At 34.8% G+C, this 18,389-nt stretch overlaps 1 protein-coding gene across 1 annotated transcript in view; it reads left to right on the forward strand.

Moving 5' to 3' along the window:
• LOC141337932 (NACHT, LRR and PYD domains-containing protein 3-like) overlaps positions 1–18,389 on the forward strand; it is a 78,747-nt gene that overhangs the window by 34,677 nt on the left and 25,681 nt on the right. The window contains exons 13-18 of the mRNA XM_073843507.1: positions 163–336; positions 1,630–1,800; positions 5,945–6,118; positions 7,296–7,469; positions 8,138–8,311; positions 9,100–9,273. Coding sequence (XP_073699608.1) covers positions 163–336; positions 1,630–1,800; positions 5,945–6,118; positions 7,296–7,469; positions 8,138–8,311; positions 9,100–9,273 — 1,041 coding nt within the window. The remainder of the gene's footprint in view (positions 1–162; positions 337–1,629; positions 1,801–5,944; positions 6,119–7,295; positions 7,470–8,137; positions 8,312–9,099; positions 9,274–18,389) is intronic.

The raw sequence follows: 18,389 nt of genomic DNA on the forward strand, positions 1-18,389 counted from the left end.
TTTGACCACAGATACTTAATCTGGTTAAAATAAAAGTCTTGCATTAGAAAAACTTTTAAAAGTTGAAAAAAAAATTTTGTTGCTTTGTACACTCAACAACCTACTCAGAACGTTTATTTATTATTATTATTTTTTTGGTTCCTTCTTTTTTATGGTTTGTAGACTCTCAAACTGCAGTATCACTGAAGAAGGTTATAAAGCTCTGGCTTCAGCTCTGAGATCAAACCCTTCACACCTGATAGAGCTGGATCTCACAGGAAATGATCCTGGACAATCAGGAGTGAAGGAGCTCAATGATTTACTACAGGATCCAAACTGTCAACTCAAGACACTGAGGTAATATGTGATGAAATAAGGTAAATAAATTATACGTATGTTGATTATATTATATTATATCACTAATTCAGTAAGCTTCACAATTTGTGTTGCGTCAAAAATTAAAAAAATAATCATGGTTAATCATACATTCGGGTCACTAGATGTGCTGGTATTCAGTAGTTTGGTGCCTCAATAAAGAACATTTATGATTGTGTGGACATTTCTCATGAAAAAAAAAATTCAGTGTCACTGATCCTGTTTGTTTAAATGTAACTGAATGCACAGTAAATTAATTTCCATCAAACTCTGAATTATGTCACTGTATATCTACTACAGCAGATCTATAACAGGCAACAAACATGTGATGTGTGTCAGGAGAGGATCAGTGATAGTTCAACACACAATAAATGTCTGAACCTGTGGTTCCTCTCATAATGAGCAGAATTTCTGTTGAATCAACACAGACATCAGTTAAATAAAACTATCCAGAGATGGTCTAAACACAGATCATGTTCGCTTTTAGTGGATCAGTATTCCAGTGTTTAGTGTAAGAGCCGGCATGAAAGGATCAACAAAATATATTGCTATGAATGCTTAGCTGTCACAAACTAGTTATCCCTTTGCTAACTTTCCTCATCTCATGCTTACAAGCCAGAAAGATCTTGAGATTTGAGAACCATGATCTAGTGAGCTTTTGCCCCCGAGTTTCATTTAAAGAATTTGCTTTTTATTTAGTCTTTCTTATGAAAAAAAATAAATAATAATAATAATAATAATAATAATAATAATAATAATAATAATAATAAATTTGTATATTTAAAAATGTTCAACTTTTGAACTCTTGAACTAGACCTTTTTGTTACAAAAATGTTTGATGTTCGATGTTTCTTTTTCACAGTCTTTATTTTGTTTTGGGGGAGCACTAGAACATGCTCTCATGCTTATTGGTTCAAAAAACGCATTTTTTTTTTTTTTTTTTTACATAATTTACATTATTACAATAGCTTTCTCCCCAGGCTCGATGGCACAAATGGCTCGATTAGTTTTGGGTTTGATGAAGGTCCGCCTTCCGAAAAACCAAATGTGTTGTGATTGGTTGGCAGTCCGGCTGCGTTTCAATCGGCGAACAGCTTAGATGGTGTTTTAGTCCCAAAGCAGCAAGTTCTATGTACAACTGCTCAAGCTAGATTAAAGTGATTGTGTTTTAAATATGGATTTTTTTTTTTTTTTTTTTTTACAATTACACCTCAGATAGCTAAAGGAGGCTTTTAAATGTCGATGCACATTATATTGACTCTAACTCTTCTGCAGGTTTTTGGGTCCTGCAGCAGATGAAGGCTGTCAGTATGTGACTGGAATTGTGGGTAAAAACCCGTTACTCCTGAGAGAGCTGAATCTGAGTAAACATGAACTAGGAGACACACGAGTGAATCAGATCGCTGCTCTACTGGAGGATAAACACTGTCAACTCAACACACTGAGGTGAGTATCTTACATCATTTCACATTTTACATGACTAGAAATGTTGCAGTAGTCTATTTTAATTCTCATTTGAGTCCGACCCCACGTTATAAAGCTTGGAAGCACATTTTTATGATATAACTATGATCATATTTGTCTGAAAGAAGAAATTCATATAGATTAGATAGCTTGAGGGTAAGTATATCATGGGGTAATTTTAATTTTTAAGTGAACTATACCTTTAAGTGCACAGGGCTTGGAGAACATAATGTGAACACATTAAAAATAGACAGTATTTGATGAATGTGTTTGCCATCATTTGCCTTTAATACACCTTCAAACCTTCTTAGAATAGATTTTGTCTCTATCTTCTGCTGTGACTGCTGAATGAATCATGTTTACTGACTACAAACTGAGGATTGAAGACGAATTTAAAAACATTGACCAGCAACATGTGGGAATGCATCCATTCCCTCACAGACTGAAAGAAAGGGAACATATTATGTAAAAGACGAGAAAAGAGATTTGTGTTTGCACATTTGATGCGCCCTATCATTACAATAATGTGCTCTGGGCATTTATCATTAAAATAACTCCATAGAAACAGCCTCAAACTATTAATATAGGATTGTAACATAGGGCTGCCCCATGGCCTAATGGTGAGAGAGAGTTCAGTTGACATATTGTACTGTACATTTAAAGTACAGTACTGGCAGCAAAAATGAATTAAATGAGTTCAATGAACTCTCCAGGGAGTTTATTTTAATCCACTCTCAAGAGTGTAAAGTGTTAAAATCAGAGTGTTAAATTAACACTTAAAAATGAGTTAAAGTTAATGAGATAATTACTGATTAATTAAGTGATGGTTGATCATTATTGAAGACACCTGGAAAGAAAATGACATTTTTTAGCAACCATTATAGTGGTTAGTGTTTGCATTAGTTGGTGTCTTGAACTTACATTTGTAACTGTTACGCCCCTGGTCCAGGGTCAGGGAGGCAACATAAATTAAGTGTCTTTAAAGGTTAAATTTCAGCAGTTTTCTTGTGTTCATTACTTTTCTTTCAGTTTCATAAAGACACAATGAAGCATCTTGTTCAGGGCTGGGCAAGGCCTAAATAATAAACAAAAGATCGCTCACTGAACCCGATCATCTACTAACTAAACTCCACAAAATAAAAGGAATTTAAATACAGTGGTCCTTTTCCTATCTCCATAACCATCCAAAAAAAAAAAAAAAACAGGAGAAAAGGAGTTACAAAAAGAACAAAAAAAGGCACCCAGCCCCTACCGCTTCAGGAATGAAAGGGAGACAATGCTTACAGCAATGTAGGGCAGCACAACTGTCATGCTAAATGAACAAACATAAGAAATCAGGCAACAATGGGGTTTTCTCAATTTAATGAGTCAGTTAAAAGAAATGGGAGACAACAAACATTAGGCACACAGTCTCAAAGATCACGAAACACCAGCCAGCGACAGCAGCTATCAAGTCTTTTAGCTACTACACAACGCCAGCAACATCTCTCTCCCCTCTCGCCAAAAACACGCTCCACCCCAGCCTGCCAATCCTCAGGCACATCTCGAACACGTCCACTCAAGGTGGAGCTACCTGAGCGCGAGATCGGGAGAGAAAAAGAGAGAGAGAGAGAGAGAGAGAGAGAGAGAGAGAGAGAGAGAGAGAGAGAGAGAGAGAGAGAGAGAGAGAGAGAGAGAGAGAGACAGAGAGAGAGAGAGAGAGAGACAGAGAGAGAGAAGGCACACACACAAAACCCCACACAGGAAAAACAATACGTTCTGGAACGTAACATAATATTAGACCTTGTTTTGCTGCTGTAACAGCCAGACAAACCAGAGCAAAGGTGATCATGTTTTCAAGAAATCTTTTTGTAGTGCTTTGTATAATAGTCTATGGGCTTTTTTTTCACTGGTTACATAAACTCTGTGAATAGGATCACATCTGTAGTCAGACACATATGTAAAAAAAATAATAATAATAATGTTTTGATCAAAGTCTTAAAAAAAAGTTTTTTTTAAGGCACACATGAAGAATCGGTGTGAGAATCACAACAACAGTGACCATCCAAAAAGCATGTCGTAGCCAATCAAAACTCATCCTTTACTCCCATGATGCATTGCAGCATGAATAAATTATGGGCTGAATTGTCTTCGTAATTGATTTATTCTTACTATTTTCAATTGTTTTTGTTGTTTTTATGTGAATTTTTAGGAGCTTGTTTTGTGATGTTGAGTTGATCCGTTTATCTGAATACGCTGTTTGTCCCCGTTGTTGAGATTCATACACTGGATCTTGATGTCTGTGAACACACCTGGAGCAGTGGGCAGCGGGGGAGCAGTTGGGGGTTTGGTGTCTTGCTCAAGGGACTCAGGGGTATTGAGGGTGGAGAGAGTGCTGTACATCCACTCCTCCACCTACAATCCCTGCTGGACCTGAGACTCGAACCTGCAACCTTTGGGTTACAAGTCCAACTCTCTAACCATTAGGCTACGGAAAAAAGAATACTAATTACACTTAGATCCTTAAAAATCTGTTTTTCCCTTTTCAAGTAATGGTATAATTTTATTTCTATAGATTTAGATGTACACCTCTAAGCAAACATAGATTAAATATATGACTGATTAGCTACTGTTTTTTAGCAATTTAGCATAGAAATGATTTGTCTTCTGGAATTTATGTCTGTTCTGCTCTATTTTGATCAGTGGGACTAAAATTAATGCAACATATCTTCTTTCATGATTTTAACAATGGGATAACATAAAACGTGTAAATCGTTACTGTGCATGCAAAATTGTACATTTAGTTAATTAATAAAAAAAGGTTTATATAATTAGCTGTATCTAAGGTTTTAATGATAAACTGCCCCTCATTTTCCACACACCCTTGAAAATTGTCTTTTTATACATTATTTAATGTAATGTTTTCCATATTTTCTGACTATCACCACCTGCACATCTAAGTTTTTTCTTAGAATATTCCTTCTTTTTTAAAAGTAATTTTGTAACCTTGTTTCTTAACTTACGATACAATAGTTTGTTACGATCATTTCTTGACATCTGTGCAGCCTCCTTCACCTTGTCTCTTTGAAGCATTAATAACCTCAGATCATCATCGTGCCAGGGTGCATGTTTAGATTTTAAGTGGAGAAACAGCCAATCATTATTATTCATGAACCTTTCAAATAAGGTAAAAACGGCACATTTCATTCTAGGGTTAAATCATAGGGTTGTAAATGGACTTGTAAAACTGCTTCTGGAGACTTTTTGCCCCTACCTAAGCCATATACCTTCTATGTAGAACAATTTAAAATATTGTATCAATGCATTCTATAGCACCTTTAAGGCAAAAAATATTTATATTAATTAAAGATTAATTTGATTCAAATTGGCTTGATGTCACGTTCATGTTTACGACACATTTTAAAAGAATTGGAGACTGAAGACGCACTATTTGAGACTAATATAAAGAATTACAGTAATCTAGATGAGACATAAACGCATGAACAGCCATTCTTGAGTTTTAGGAGTGAGAAGGTTTTTCAGTTTAGACAGTAAATGAAGCTGAAACTGGATCTGATAACAGAAGAGATATGTTTATTTATTTTAATTTAAATGTTGGTCAACAAGAACATCTGGGTTCCGCACCTGTAAGGATCGAAAAACTAATACATTTTCCAACTCAGGGCTTATACAGTGAGAGTTTTCATTAGGACTGAAAACAATTACCTCTGCCTTGTCTTCGTTTAGGAAGAGGAAATTTTGGGATGATTTAATCTCCTCTAAACATTACATTTCCTAAATTAATGCATCTTTGCTATATTTAATGAAAATAACTACGCCTTTCCCTCACAGAAGCATTTCTTCTCTTCTCACCCTGTCAGTCACATGAGATCAGAGCAATAACAAACAACAATTATCCTGGCTTTCATCAAAAATGAGTTCCTGACCTTTCACTCAGACATGAATCACAATAAGAAGAAATAAGATCACAAAATGCTTTAGTTTATGGCTGTATGATTATTTATTTACTTCTGTTGTTTTCAGAGAACACTTTATTTATTGCACTGTATAGTTTTTACTCATGATGAATTTAACTCGCTCATTAACAACATGACTGATTCATTATTCTTTCTCTTTCTGTCTTCAGTCTGTGGGATTGCAGTATTACAGAGAAACAGTGTCTCATCCTGACTTCAGCTCTGAAATCAAACCCATCACACCTGAGAGAACTGAAGCTGAGCTGTAATGAACTAGGAGACTCTGGAGTGAAAAACCTCAGTGATCTACTGATGAACCCACAATTCAAGCTGGAGAAACTAGAGTTAGTATCATTATACTGCACAGCAGTTACAGTCAGATTAAAGTTCACTGTTTAGATTAAGACCGCTGGGCTCTTGTCACATCATTTGTTGCGCTGCACATTCTGGCATTTATCCATCTAAAGAAAGATTCAGAAATACTATGTTTTATGTGTATCTGTAAAAACAGCATGAAACTTGCCGAAATTAGATATTTTTGCTGTGAAACAAACAGAAGTGACAACAGATAAAAAAGCAGTCTAACATATGACAGATGAATCTTACAGTTATATTTATAGGGGACTAATGCTATATTTCACTAAATCTTTTATCAAGGGAAATGCATATTTAGTAGGGCTGTCAGTCGATAGTTTTTTTATTAGCTTAATTGAAACGTAATTATTTAAAAGCTAAAGAAATGTAACTGTGAAAATACCCACAAAAGATTATTTTTGTGTGTTAAATGAGAAAGTATCAAGTTAGCATTACAAACTGTAATATTGCAATAAAAATACAAATTGTAAAATTGTAATCAAATTTTACAGCGTGTGATATTTGGGTCATAATCAGCTCTCGTGCAGTAGCTACTGGTCTCCCTGCTTATGTAATATAATTTATCCTGTGATATAAATATGAGACAAAAACTCATACGGGGCATTTTTCCACAAACATGTTGAATTTTTGCATGAATGCATTTATGGAGTTGTTACCCTGAATCATATTTGTTAACTATATGAAATATAAGATGACATACAGGTCTGGGGATGGAGTCAGTGCATTAACTGCATTCAAATATTTAATCACATAAGTTTAAAGAACTAATTAATGTGTTAAACTGACAGCCCTAATATTTAGTATATTAGAATAGTTTGAAATTGTAAACTACGCTCTAAAATAGCTTAAATACTTAATATGATGATATTCTTCCATTAAAAATGTGAAAATAGATCTAATTTTAACTTTACTTTTGTTTTTACATTGATTCTATATTATAATTTTCATTAGTAAAATTCACTTATTTGTTGACTGAGGTTGGGTCCAGACTTGGATTGGAACTAGTGTCCTCAAATACTCCTCTCTTGGTTTGTTCATTCATATGTTAGAAGTTTCCATGATTTTGCTGGTGTATTAGTGAATTATGGCATTTGCTGATGATGTATCATAGATCTGAGTCATTGTTCTTTCTCTTTCTGTCTTCAGTCTGTGTAGATGCAGTATTACAGAGAAACAGTGTCTCATCCTGACTTCAGCTCTGAAATCAAACCCATCACACCTGAGAGAACTGAACCTGAGCGGGAATAAACTAGGAGACTCTGGAGTGAAAAACCTCAGTGATCTACTGATGAACCCACAATTCAAGCTGGAGAAACTAGTGTTAGTATCATTATACTGTACAGCAGTTACAGTCAGATTAAAGTTGACTATTTACTTTCATAAACTCACCATGAAATTAAAGTTGACAGTTATTATTTTGGTAACACTTTAGAATAGGTAACACCTATTAACTATTAACTACGACTTTTCCCACAATAAATTCCTAATTTGCTGCTTATTAATAGTTAGTAAAGTAGTTGTTAGGTTTAGGTATTGGGTAGGATTAGGGATGTAGAATAAGGCATTATTATGTGCTTAATTAGTACTAACAAATGGCCAATATTCTAGTAATATGCATGCTAATAAGTCATAGTTAATAGTTAATAGGTGTTACCTATTCTAAAGTGTTACCATTATTTTTAATGGAATATTGTATTGATTAAATGATTTATCTGTGCACATAATGTATTTCTAATTTATGTGCCCTCCTGATCTTTCATCTGTACAACTTTCCTTCTCCCTCACAACAACATCTCTTCTCTCCTCTGATGATGTTGTAAATCTTTTTTTTTTCTTCTTCTGTTTTTGTTTCTGGTCATATAATAAGGTTTTTGGCAATGTTTTAATTATTACACTGTATAGTGGTGACCATACTCATAATGCATTTACTACATTTACATGAACTTGACTCTTGTCTGAGTCATTGTTCTTTCTCTTTCTGTCTTCAGTCTGTATGATTGCAGTATTACAGAGAAACAGTGTCTCATCCTGACTTCAGCTCTGAAATCAAACCCATCACACCTGAGAGAACTGAACCTGAGCGGGAATAATCTAGGAGACTCTGGAGTGAAAAACCTCAGTGATCTACTGATGAACCCAAAATTCAAGCTGGAGAAACTAGTGTTAGTATCATTATACTGTACAGCAGTTACAGTATTATTAGTTTACTGTTCGGTTTATTTTAAGAGTTTTGTGTGTATTTGTGACTGTACACTCCTAAATTATTTTTACCTCGTTTTTGAGCATTCTGTCTTAAATTGCATTGTGTTCATTTAAAATTGAAATGTATTTCATTTATTTGTGTTAAAACTGCATTGTTTTTTTTTTTTGTTTTTTTTAACTAACTGAGCAGAAGATTTGTAGTTCCCAGCATGATTGTACATTTATGGAAGAAGCCTTATTTTATGTGTTTTTCTGTAAAGGGAAATACTGTTTAGTTACTGGACAGTTTCTGTACATTTATTGAATTTTGTAGTTCCTATTATGCAGAAGTGTTGCATTTGTGCTTAGACTGTGGCACTTGTGTAATCTATTCAAATGTCAGTACGGACACCATCCCCCCCCCCCCCCTATTTGTTCATTTTTGTGTATAATTATGAGTGAAACTCCTTGTTTAAAAGTAACAATAATTATAATAATTAGACCTCAGTAAATAAATAAATAATAATTTGTTTCCGCACAAGATTTTGCTTGACAAATGTACTAAGGTTGAGCTAACCCAAACTAGTGTAAATTCATTTAATGTAAACCAGCTTAATTGTGTTGACCCAACTAAGCAATTTTAATTTTAATGAAAAGTAAAATTGTAAAAATCTTTAGTAAAATAAGTGTAATGAATTATTTTTAAACTGTAGAGCATTTAAAAACTTTACATTGACGTATTCATTGTCTTTTCTCTTTCTGTCTTCAGTCTGTGGAGATGCAGTATTACAGAGAAACAGTGTCTAATCCTGACTTCAGCTCTGAAATCAAACCCATCACACCTGAGAGAACTGGACCTGAGCTGGAATGAACTAGGAGACTCTGGAGTGAAAAACCTCAGTGATCTACTGATGAACCCACAATTCAAGCTGGAGAAACTAGAGTTAGTATCATTATACTGTACAGCAGTTACAGTCAGATTAAAGTTCACTGTTTAGATTAAAATCAATGGGCTCTTGTCAGATCATTTGTAGCGCTGCATGAAATGCAGTTTCTGGCATTTCTCCATCTGAAGAAAAAGTTTCAGAAATACTGTTTTATATGTTTCTGTAAAAAAACACTTTACTTCAACAGTTTAAACCAAAACACTTTCTACTCAATATCTCATGATGAGTGGGTTCATGGGTTCACATTATATTTGTGGCAAATTCTTCACCTTAATGATTTGTTTGTAAGATGATCTTCTCTTCCTCTGTTTGTCTCTTTCTAGTCTTTATGGCTGTGGCATTACAGATGTTTCTTCTTTAACTCAGTCTTTGACAAACACAAAAGCACTGCAGTTTCTAAAAGAGCTTGATCTGAGAGACAATATGATTGGAGACTCAAAGCAGCGGCTCATTGATGTGCTACGAGACTCAAACTGTAAACTGAGGTGAGTAAACTTCACTTTGTGATATTAAAGAGATCTTCAATTACCTCTGATATGTGGACAGATATTAACTTTCAAATATTTGTGAAAGGAGATGATCAAATGATCATCAAGCTTTATTTCAAAGGGTTTGTGTCAGAATGAAATGTAAAGTTGATCAAAATGTTGAACACAAAGGAGGAAAGAGAACAAAAGCAGACTGTCAGAGCTTTCTCCAACAATAGCTGCTTTATTAATGCCATCAGTAATAGTGAATCATTCCAGTTTGAAATAGATTTGGTCAGATTGGAGGAAAACGCTGGTAAAATCAGTGCAGATTCCAGCTTCAGCTCACAGCCGTCCAGCATCACATGATCAATGTCTCTGTCTCTTGTGTGTTTTTACTTTGACAAGCAACACGTCACATTACTTTACACTTACTTTACTTTCACTTATTTACTGAGACCAATACAAATGTTGAAACTAGAGGAAACACGGCTTTAACTAGTGGAACATTTAACTGAAAGGTTTTAGTTTTGAGGCAAAATCACATTAGTATTTGTTGTTGTGGTTTATTATATTTGGCGTTCACTCATTAGCATGTGTTTCTCTTTATAGTGTCTCAACAGGAGTCACACAAACAGACAAACATATGAATGTTCATGTTCAATGTATTTAAAACACAAATATTGTTTTAGAAATATCTATGGAAGATCATCTAAATGTAACTTTAATTTTAAAAGTAGTAACTGATAAGCAGTATGTTCCACTGAACACTAATTTTTCTCTCTTTTGTTCGACCTTACAGTGTAGATTAAAATCCATTGTCAGGAGTCCCTCATAGAATTGATTCAGAAAAAGATGGTAAATGCTGTCTATCATAGTTTTCGATCCTGATGAAAACAGCAGTAAACATCAGGAGAGGATCCACAGATGAGCTTCACTACTGTGTCTATGAGGAGAAAGAAATGTGTGATAAATGTGTGAATGTGATCCATACAGGTGAAGAGACTCAGACTTTACAATCAAATAATGCAGCATGTGTGTTAGAAACATGTGATACTGAATGATTCATGTTGATTTAGTATTCAAGCAAATGATCATTTTGTGTAATTTAAAGATGTAACAGAGGAAGAAGCTCAGATGAGTTTGTCTGGCTAATTAAACTCATTTATAATTATTCAAATGTTTGTAATCAAAAAGTGATTGTCAAGTGCAGCACTTAAATGTATCAAAAGATATAAAACAAGTCTACAGTGTGTAATTTCTATCTTAAAACACATTATATCTTATTCTGTACACACTATAATTCCATTTCATTTTATATTAGGTTAGTTATGTGTGTTTCTGTTGTTAATGTACAGATGTCCAGTATATTGAGTGAGTCTTTTCTTTATCAGTTCAGACCAACTAAACATTTTCACCAGTTTACAGCATTTGTGTCTTTCACTCTCCTCTAAATAGTCAAATACATTCATTCATTTGTAAATAAAATGATACATACAGTTAAAACAATTTGTTTTTGTTTTTTTGAGTATTATTTTTGGCCTGTTTTAAGTATTGAAGCTACATAAACGGATTCTCCTTCTTACAGAATTTTAGACATTAAACATAAAACTGTGAGTAATCTTTAAAATAGTTTGAGAAGAAACTGTGCTGCTCTGTCTAATATATAAAACAGAAATCTTCCTATTATATGTATTTAAAGAGACAGTTTACCCAAAAAGAGTAAATTATTTCTTCATTTACTCTCCTTCATGTTGTTCCAAACACAAAAACATTAGAGAAAATATTTTGTGAAATGTATCAGTGTCTCTGATCGGCTGCTAACATTCTTCAAAACATACGTTCAACAGACGATTGAAAGTAAACAAGAAACATACAGGTTTAAACGAACTGTCCCTTTAAGACATCTAGCACTTTAATCTTTGCAACTTTAAAGCAAAATCAAACCATATAAATTAAATCATAAATTGTATTATATAAGTTGAAAGTCGGAATCATTGTTTTTGGTAAGTACTGATTTGGCCGGATTTACTGAAGGTTTAAAATCTCATGTCCGCTGCAATCTTGACCAGGTCTCTCTGTTAGAAGCTATTGTAATATCTCTTTAGGATTCTCCTACTGCGCAACAGGGCAAATGATTATAGTTACGCTTTACTCTTTTATTCAGAACTTCATTATTTTCAAAAAGTACACCCATTAAATGACATCAAACATTTTATAATCAGTCTTTTATATCTATCAGTCATCAAATTATAACATACAACTCCAAATACGCACATGTTGTAACATTCTCATGTTTATTGCGCTTGTTATTTCATGAAACATGCTCAGATCATGGAAAATGGCATATCATTATTTACAGCAGATTCTCATGATAGAAATGTGTACATAATACCTAGATCCATGAATTTAAGAAATCAGCTGGAATGCTCTATTGAACACTTGGCAAGCAGAATGTAAAACCTAGAGAATTTCTGAATATTTTATATTTTTATATAACTTTTTTTCTTCTTCTAATAATAGTATCATTCAGGTTTGGAATGCATCCAACCTTTTTGATCAACTCCTTACCAGTGCTGCCTAGTTCCTCTAAACCTTCTCTCTCTCTCTCTCTCTCTCTCTCTCTCTCTGCGCATGCGTGAGTGTTTGTGGAGCGAGTGTGAGCTGAGCGCGTGGTGAGTGTGAGTGCTGTTTTGCCCGCTGTGGCTAAACAATTGCTTTCTCTTTTCTTTCTTTTCTATCCTTTTTTTATTTTTATTTTTTTTTATATATTAGTGGTGTTTTTGACTGGTAAAAGAAGGTTTATTTGAGTTTTTTTGGCGTCGGCAACCAGTGTTTCACTGGGAAGCATGGCAGCCCAAAACACAAACACTAGTTTGGACTCCCTTACACGGCGTCACGGAGTGAAAGTGGTGTCCGTTGTGAATGTGGAGGAGTGCATCCTGGCTGTTGGAGATGTTGTTGGCCATGAATGCGTTTTAGCGGCATCTAGAATGAATAGCGCTATTGTTTTGTTTTTGAGTTCTGTTGAGAAGGCGAACGAAGTAGTGGAGAAGGGAGTGATAATTAGTGGTCTATTTATCCCGGTGCTTCCCCTTTCTACCCCCGCTAAGAAAGTCACGCTGTCCAACGTTCCACCGTTCATTAAGGACGAAATGTTAATCAAAGAACTATCACGGTTTGGAAAGATAGTTAGTCCTATGAAAAAAATCGCTCTTGGGAGTAAGTCAGAATTGATTAAACATGTAGTGTCGTTCCGAAGGTTCATTTATATGATCCTGAGTGATAATAGAGACGAGCTTAATCTGAATCTGAAACTCAGAGTTGAGGATTTTGATTATAATGTTTTTGTAAGTACTGATGTGATTAAGTGCTTTTCCTGTGGAAAAATAGGGCATTTAGTGCGTTTTTGCCCGGATAAAAATAAAAACACGCAAGATGACTCGAGTGAAAATGGTTTGCAAGTCAGAGATGAAGGAACAACAGATAATGTTCCTGGAGCAGCTCAAGTTGAACCTAGGCCATCTACCAGTGGCTTGACTTATACACTGCCTCTGGTGCAGGCAGAAGGAGTGAATCAGGCCATAGTGGGGGAAAATGGAGACCAGTTAGTTTTTCCTGTCATGGGTAAAAGTGAGTCCAAGGCTGACGAGAGTATGGATCCTTCACATGTCAATGTATTGCCGGTTAAAGGGTCTCTTTCGGAGAGTGTCAGTTTAGGTGATGATTTAATGATGGACATAGATCAGGCTGTCTTTAAAACACCTTTAAAGAGGAAAAAGAATGACAAAGTCTCAGAATCGAAACAAGCTAGAAAAACAGAAGGTGAAAAGGAGTCAGATGTCGATGATAATGGGAATGAGAGTGATTTCTCTGATTCTGGTGCATCTAGTTGCTCTCAGAGTGAATGGACATGTCAAGACTATGATACTGAGGAAATAAGGAAGTTTTTAAAACTGACAAAAAATTTGAGGGGGGTACAGGTTGCTGACTATTTTCCAGACATCAAACGCTTTGTGGAAAATACTAGGATGTCCATTAATGATGGATGTTTCACAAACAAAGAAGTATATAGGTTGAAAAAATTTGTGACAAAATTGCAAAACCAATTGAAAAGTTAATGGAGGTAAACTGGCTCAAATTTGTCTGTTTTTTTCTTTATGATCTAAGTTTATTTTTGTATTTTCAAATGGGTGACATTCGCATTGCATCCTTAAATGTGAATGGAGCTAGAGATCGTATAAAACGCACAGTGATATATGAAACTATGAATCAGAAACAAATTGATGTTTTATTTATACAAGAAACACACAGTGATGCTTTTAATGCTGTTGAATGGGAAAAAGAATTTAAAGGTCTTTCTTTTTTAAGCCATAAATCCTCACTCAGTGGAGGAGTTGCTATTTTATTTGCAAACAGTTTTACTCCCTGTTCTACCGAGATGGAAGAGATTGTGAAAGGCAGACTGCTAAAGATTCGAGCTAAGATTGAGAATCAGTTTTTTGTTTTTATTTGTGCATATTCTCCAACTTTGCCGACAGAAAGAATGGTGTTTCTACAAACTCTTGCTGAAATTTTAGAAAAATGCAATAGTGAAGAGTATTTATTTTTAGGCGGAGATTTTAACTGTGTGGAGAGTAATGTGGATAGAAACCATGTAGAACCACACATGCTTTCTCGTAAACGACTTATTCAGTTGATTGAAGAAAATGATTTATGTGATGTATGGAGGAGTTTTAATGGGAATGTAAAACAGTATACATGGGCACATGCCCGTGATAATGTGTTGTCACTAGCGAGATTGGATAGATTTTATTGTTTTAAGCATCATCTTAGTATTTTCAAGACCTGTTTCATAACCCCAGTCGGGTTTTCTGATCATAGTTTAGTTATATGTACAGTAACCTTAAATTCTGTTAAGGTGAAAAGTGCTTACTGGCATTTTAACACACATTTATTAAGTGATGCACATTTTAAGGAGACATTTAAATTCTTTTGGGAAAATTTTAGAAACACTAAAATGAGTTTTCAGTCTTTACAAACATGGTGGAGTTTTGGTAAAACTCAGATCAAACAATTATGTCAACAGTACACTCAAAATGTCACAAAGGATATAATTAAATCTATAAAGGTTTTAGAAGATGAAATTTTAAGATTTCAAGGAGTGGCACAATCAAGTGGAAGTCAAACACATATTGAAGCCTTTTTTTTAAAGAAATCTGTGTTATCTGACATACAAAGAGTGAAAGCACAGGGGGCATTGGTCCGATCACGATTTAAAGACATAGACCAGATGGATGTTCCCTCAAAATTCTTCTTTAGTCTAGAAAAAAAGAATGGTCAAAAACGTGTTATACACTCTTTATTCACTGAGACGGGTTCTCTTATATCAGACCCTATTGAAATTCGGAAAATAGCAAATGGTTTTTATGAAAAGCTTTATAGTCGTGAGTACAGAGAAAATCAGGTTGTCGAACAGTGTTTCTTTGAGGAACTGCCAAAGGTCTCTGAAGAGTCTAACGCAGCACTCAGGACAGAAATAAGTCTAGGTGAACTGCATGAAGCTCTCCAAAGTATGGAGAATGGCAAGGCTCCTGGGATAGATGGGATCCCAGTTGAGTTTTATAAAGCCTTTTGGCCTGTGATAGGGAGGGATCTGCTAGCAGTTCTTAGTGACAGTCTAGTCGGAGGACTTCTGCCGCTGAGCTGTAGAAGAGCGGTCCTTACCCTTTTGCCGAAAAAAGGTGACGTGAGAGACATAAGAAACTGGCGACCTGTATCTTTGTTGTGCTGCGATTATAAAATGCTTTCAAAAGTGTTGGCAACTAGATTAAGAAGAGTTTTGGAGGAAGTAATCCACCCTGGTCAGTCGTACTGTGTGCCTGGACGTTCCATTTTTGATAATATTCATTTAATAAGGGACTTATTTGATGTTTCAAAAATTCTAGGTATAGATATGGGTTTGATTTCCTTAGACCAAGAGAAAGCGTTTGATCGTGTAGAACATGACTATTTGTGGAAAACGTTACAAGCATTTGGTTTTAGTTCTGATTTTATTGGATATATAAAAGTCTTATATAATGACATTGAGAGTGTACTGAGAGTTAACGGTGGCTTATGTGCTCCTTTTAAAGTATGTCGTGGGGTAAGACAGGGGTGTTCTCTCTCTGGGATACTTTACACATTGGCAATTGAACCACTGTTAAACAAATTGAGAAGGGGTTTAGAAGGAGTTTCCTTACACGTCTGTAAAAGCACTTTAGTTTTATCAGCATATGCTGATGATGTTGTCATTGTATTAAATTAACAGAATGATGTGGATACGTTATTAAAAACTTTGAGGGATTTTGGAATAATTTCCTCAGCAAAAATTAATTGGAGTAAAAGTGAAGCAGTTTTAGTTGGTAAATGGGAAAGAAGGGTACCAGTACTCCAGAATGGATTAATTTGGAAGAAAGATGGTTTTAAATATTTAGGAGTGTTTTTAGGAGATGAAACGATTGTTCAAAGAAATTGGGAGGGTTTAACTGAAAAGCTGAAAGGTCGCTTAATGAAATGGAAATGGATTGTAAAAAAACATATCATATAGAGGACGTACCCTTATTATTAATAATTTGGTGGCCTCTTCTTTATGGCACCGATTGGCTTGTATTGAACCACCTGCATGTTTACTTGTGAAAATCCAATCTATTTTAATCGATTTTTTTTTGGGATAAAATGCATTGGGTACCACATAATGTTTTATATTTACCAAAGGAAGAAGGAGGACAAGGACTTGTACATTTACAAAGTAGGACTGCAGCTTTTCGTTTACAATTTATACAGCGTTTTCTTACTGGTCCAGAGAATTTAGTTTGGAGGCCAGTGGCCAGTACGATTTTAAAGACTGCTGAAGGACTATGTTTGGATAAGTCCTTGTTTCTGTTAAATCCCCAAAAAATAAACACATCCAGGATGCCAGTTTTCTACAGGAACCTTTTTAAAGTCTGGGACCTCTTTCAAGTGAAAAGGGCTGACGTCACATCATCTTTGTTCTGGCTATTGAAGGAACCACTGATTTACGGACCACGTTTGGACATTTTAGGTGGTTCTGGGACTCTGACGGAAGCTTTCTTTAAATCCAGGATTGTAACGATCGGATGTTTAATCAAAGTGGCTGGCCCGACTTTTGAAAGAGCTGATGATGTAGCTGCTCTCTTAGGAGTCAAATCTGTTCGAACTGTCACACGAGTATTACAGAAGTTACAATCTACTTTTACAACGGAAGAGTTAAAAATGCTTCAGGGGTATTGTAAAGGGGAATTAACCCCTAATGAAAAAGATAATTTTCCCAATCTTCTGCTTTCACAGAATTTAGATGATTATACTGGCTTTTTGCTAAAATCAGAAAAGGTGACAAGTATAGATTTGTGTGAAAGCAAAGGAAAAAGAATGTATCAAGCCTATGTAAAATCTTTTAACAAAAAGGGATTACATGAAAGACTGGATACGCCATGGCGCACTGTTTTTATGATGAATAACGATGTAAGACCAGAGTGGAGAGCACTTTATAAGCCACCGTTAGCTAAAAGAGCTGGAGATTTACAGTGGCGAATTCTGCATGGTATTATTGCTGTGAATGCTTTTATTTCTGTTTTAAATCCAGATGTTAGCAGTGAATGTCCCTTTTGTTTTCAGAGGGAGACTGTTTTTCATGCTTTTGCATATTGTCCAAGACTCAAGCCTTTATTTGAGGGGTTGCAACTTTTTTTTAATTGTTTTAATGAGATTTTTTCCGTGCATATTTTTATTTTGGGTTTTAAATATGTTCAGAAACGTCAAAGTGAATGCCAGTTGTTGAACTTTATTTTGGGGTCAGCCAAAATGGCCATTTACGTTAGTAGGCGGGATAAAATTGAACAGAATCTTGAATGTACTGTTGAAAAGGTGTTTTCCGCCATGATAAAATTGAGGCTTTTAATTGAGTTTCGTTTTTATAAAGCTATGGACTCTTTAAATGTTTTTGAAAAAATATGGTGTCATAGAGGAGCTTTGTGTTCTATATTTGAAAATGAACTTCTTTTTGCACCTTGTTTATAAAATGATGGGCTTTTTGTGAAAACTGTTTTATGTGACTAATTCTGTTGTTGAATAAAGGTGTTTGAAATTCAAAATTCTCTCTCTCTCTCTCTCTCTCTCTCTCTCTCTCTCTCTCTCTCTCTCTCTCTCTCTCTTTTCTGTGGTTTTGAGCTTAATTTTGTTATTTGCAGATAAATAGATTTGTTTTTCATAATTTATGAAAAAATGTTTTTGTGCCATGCATTCTAATATGTCAGAGTCATTTGAAATGTCTCATCAAATACAATAAAATAAATATAATTGTTTGGAGCTTTGATTTGATTACTTCAAATTTAAAACCACAGTTTCAACTTTAAAGAGCTAAACGAAGGGCTACCTTGGTTCCAAATGCTGTAACTTTTGAATACTTCATGATATCACCACAAAATTGAACTCACTTACAGCACAAATGTTGGGGAACATGACCAAAAAGATTTTTTTTCCTACCTAATTTCTTTTATGAGACATTGAATGTCAAAAAAGAATGATATAAAATATTTCCCTTGGCGTGTTTCATTTGTTTCTCAACACAAGCATATTCAAACACA

Source organism: Garra rufa, chromosome 7 (assembly GCF_049309525.1).
Source record: "Garra rufa chromosome 7, GarRuf1.0, whole genome shotgun sequence".
In the NCBI taxonomy this organism is placed as follows: Eukaryota; Metazoa; Chordata; class Actinopteri; order Cypriniformes; family Cyprinidae; genus Garra; species Garra rufa.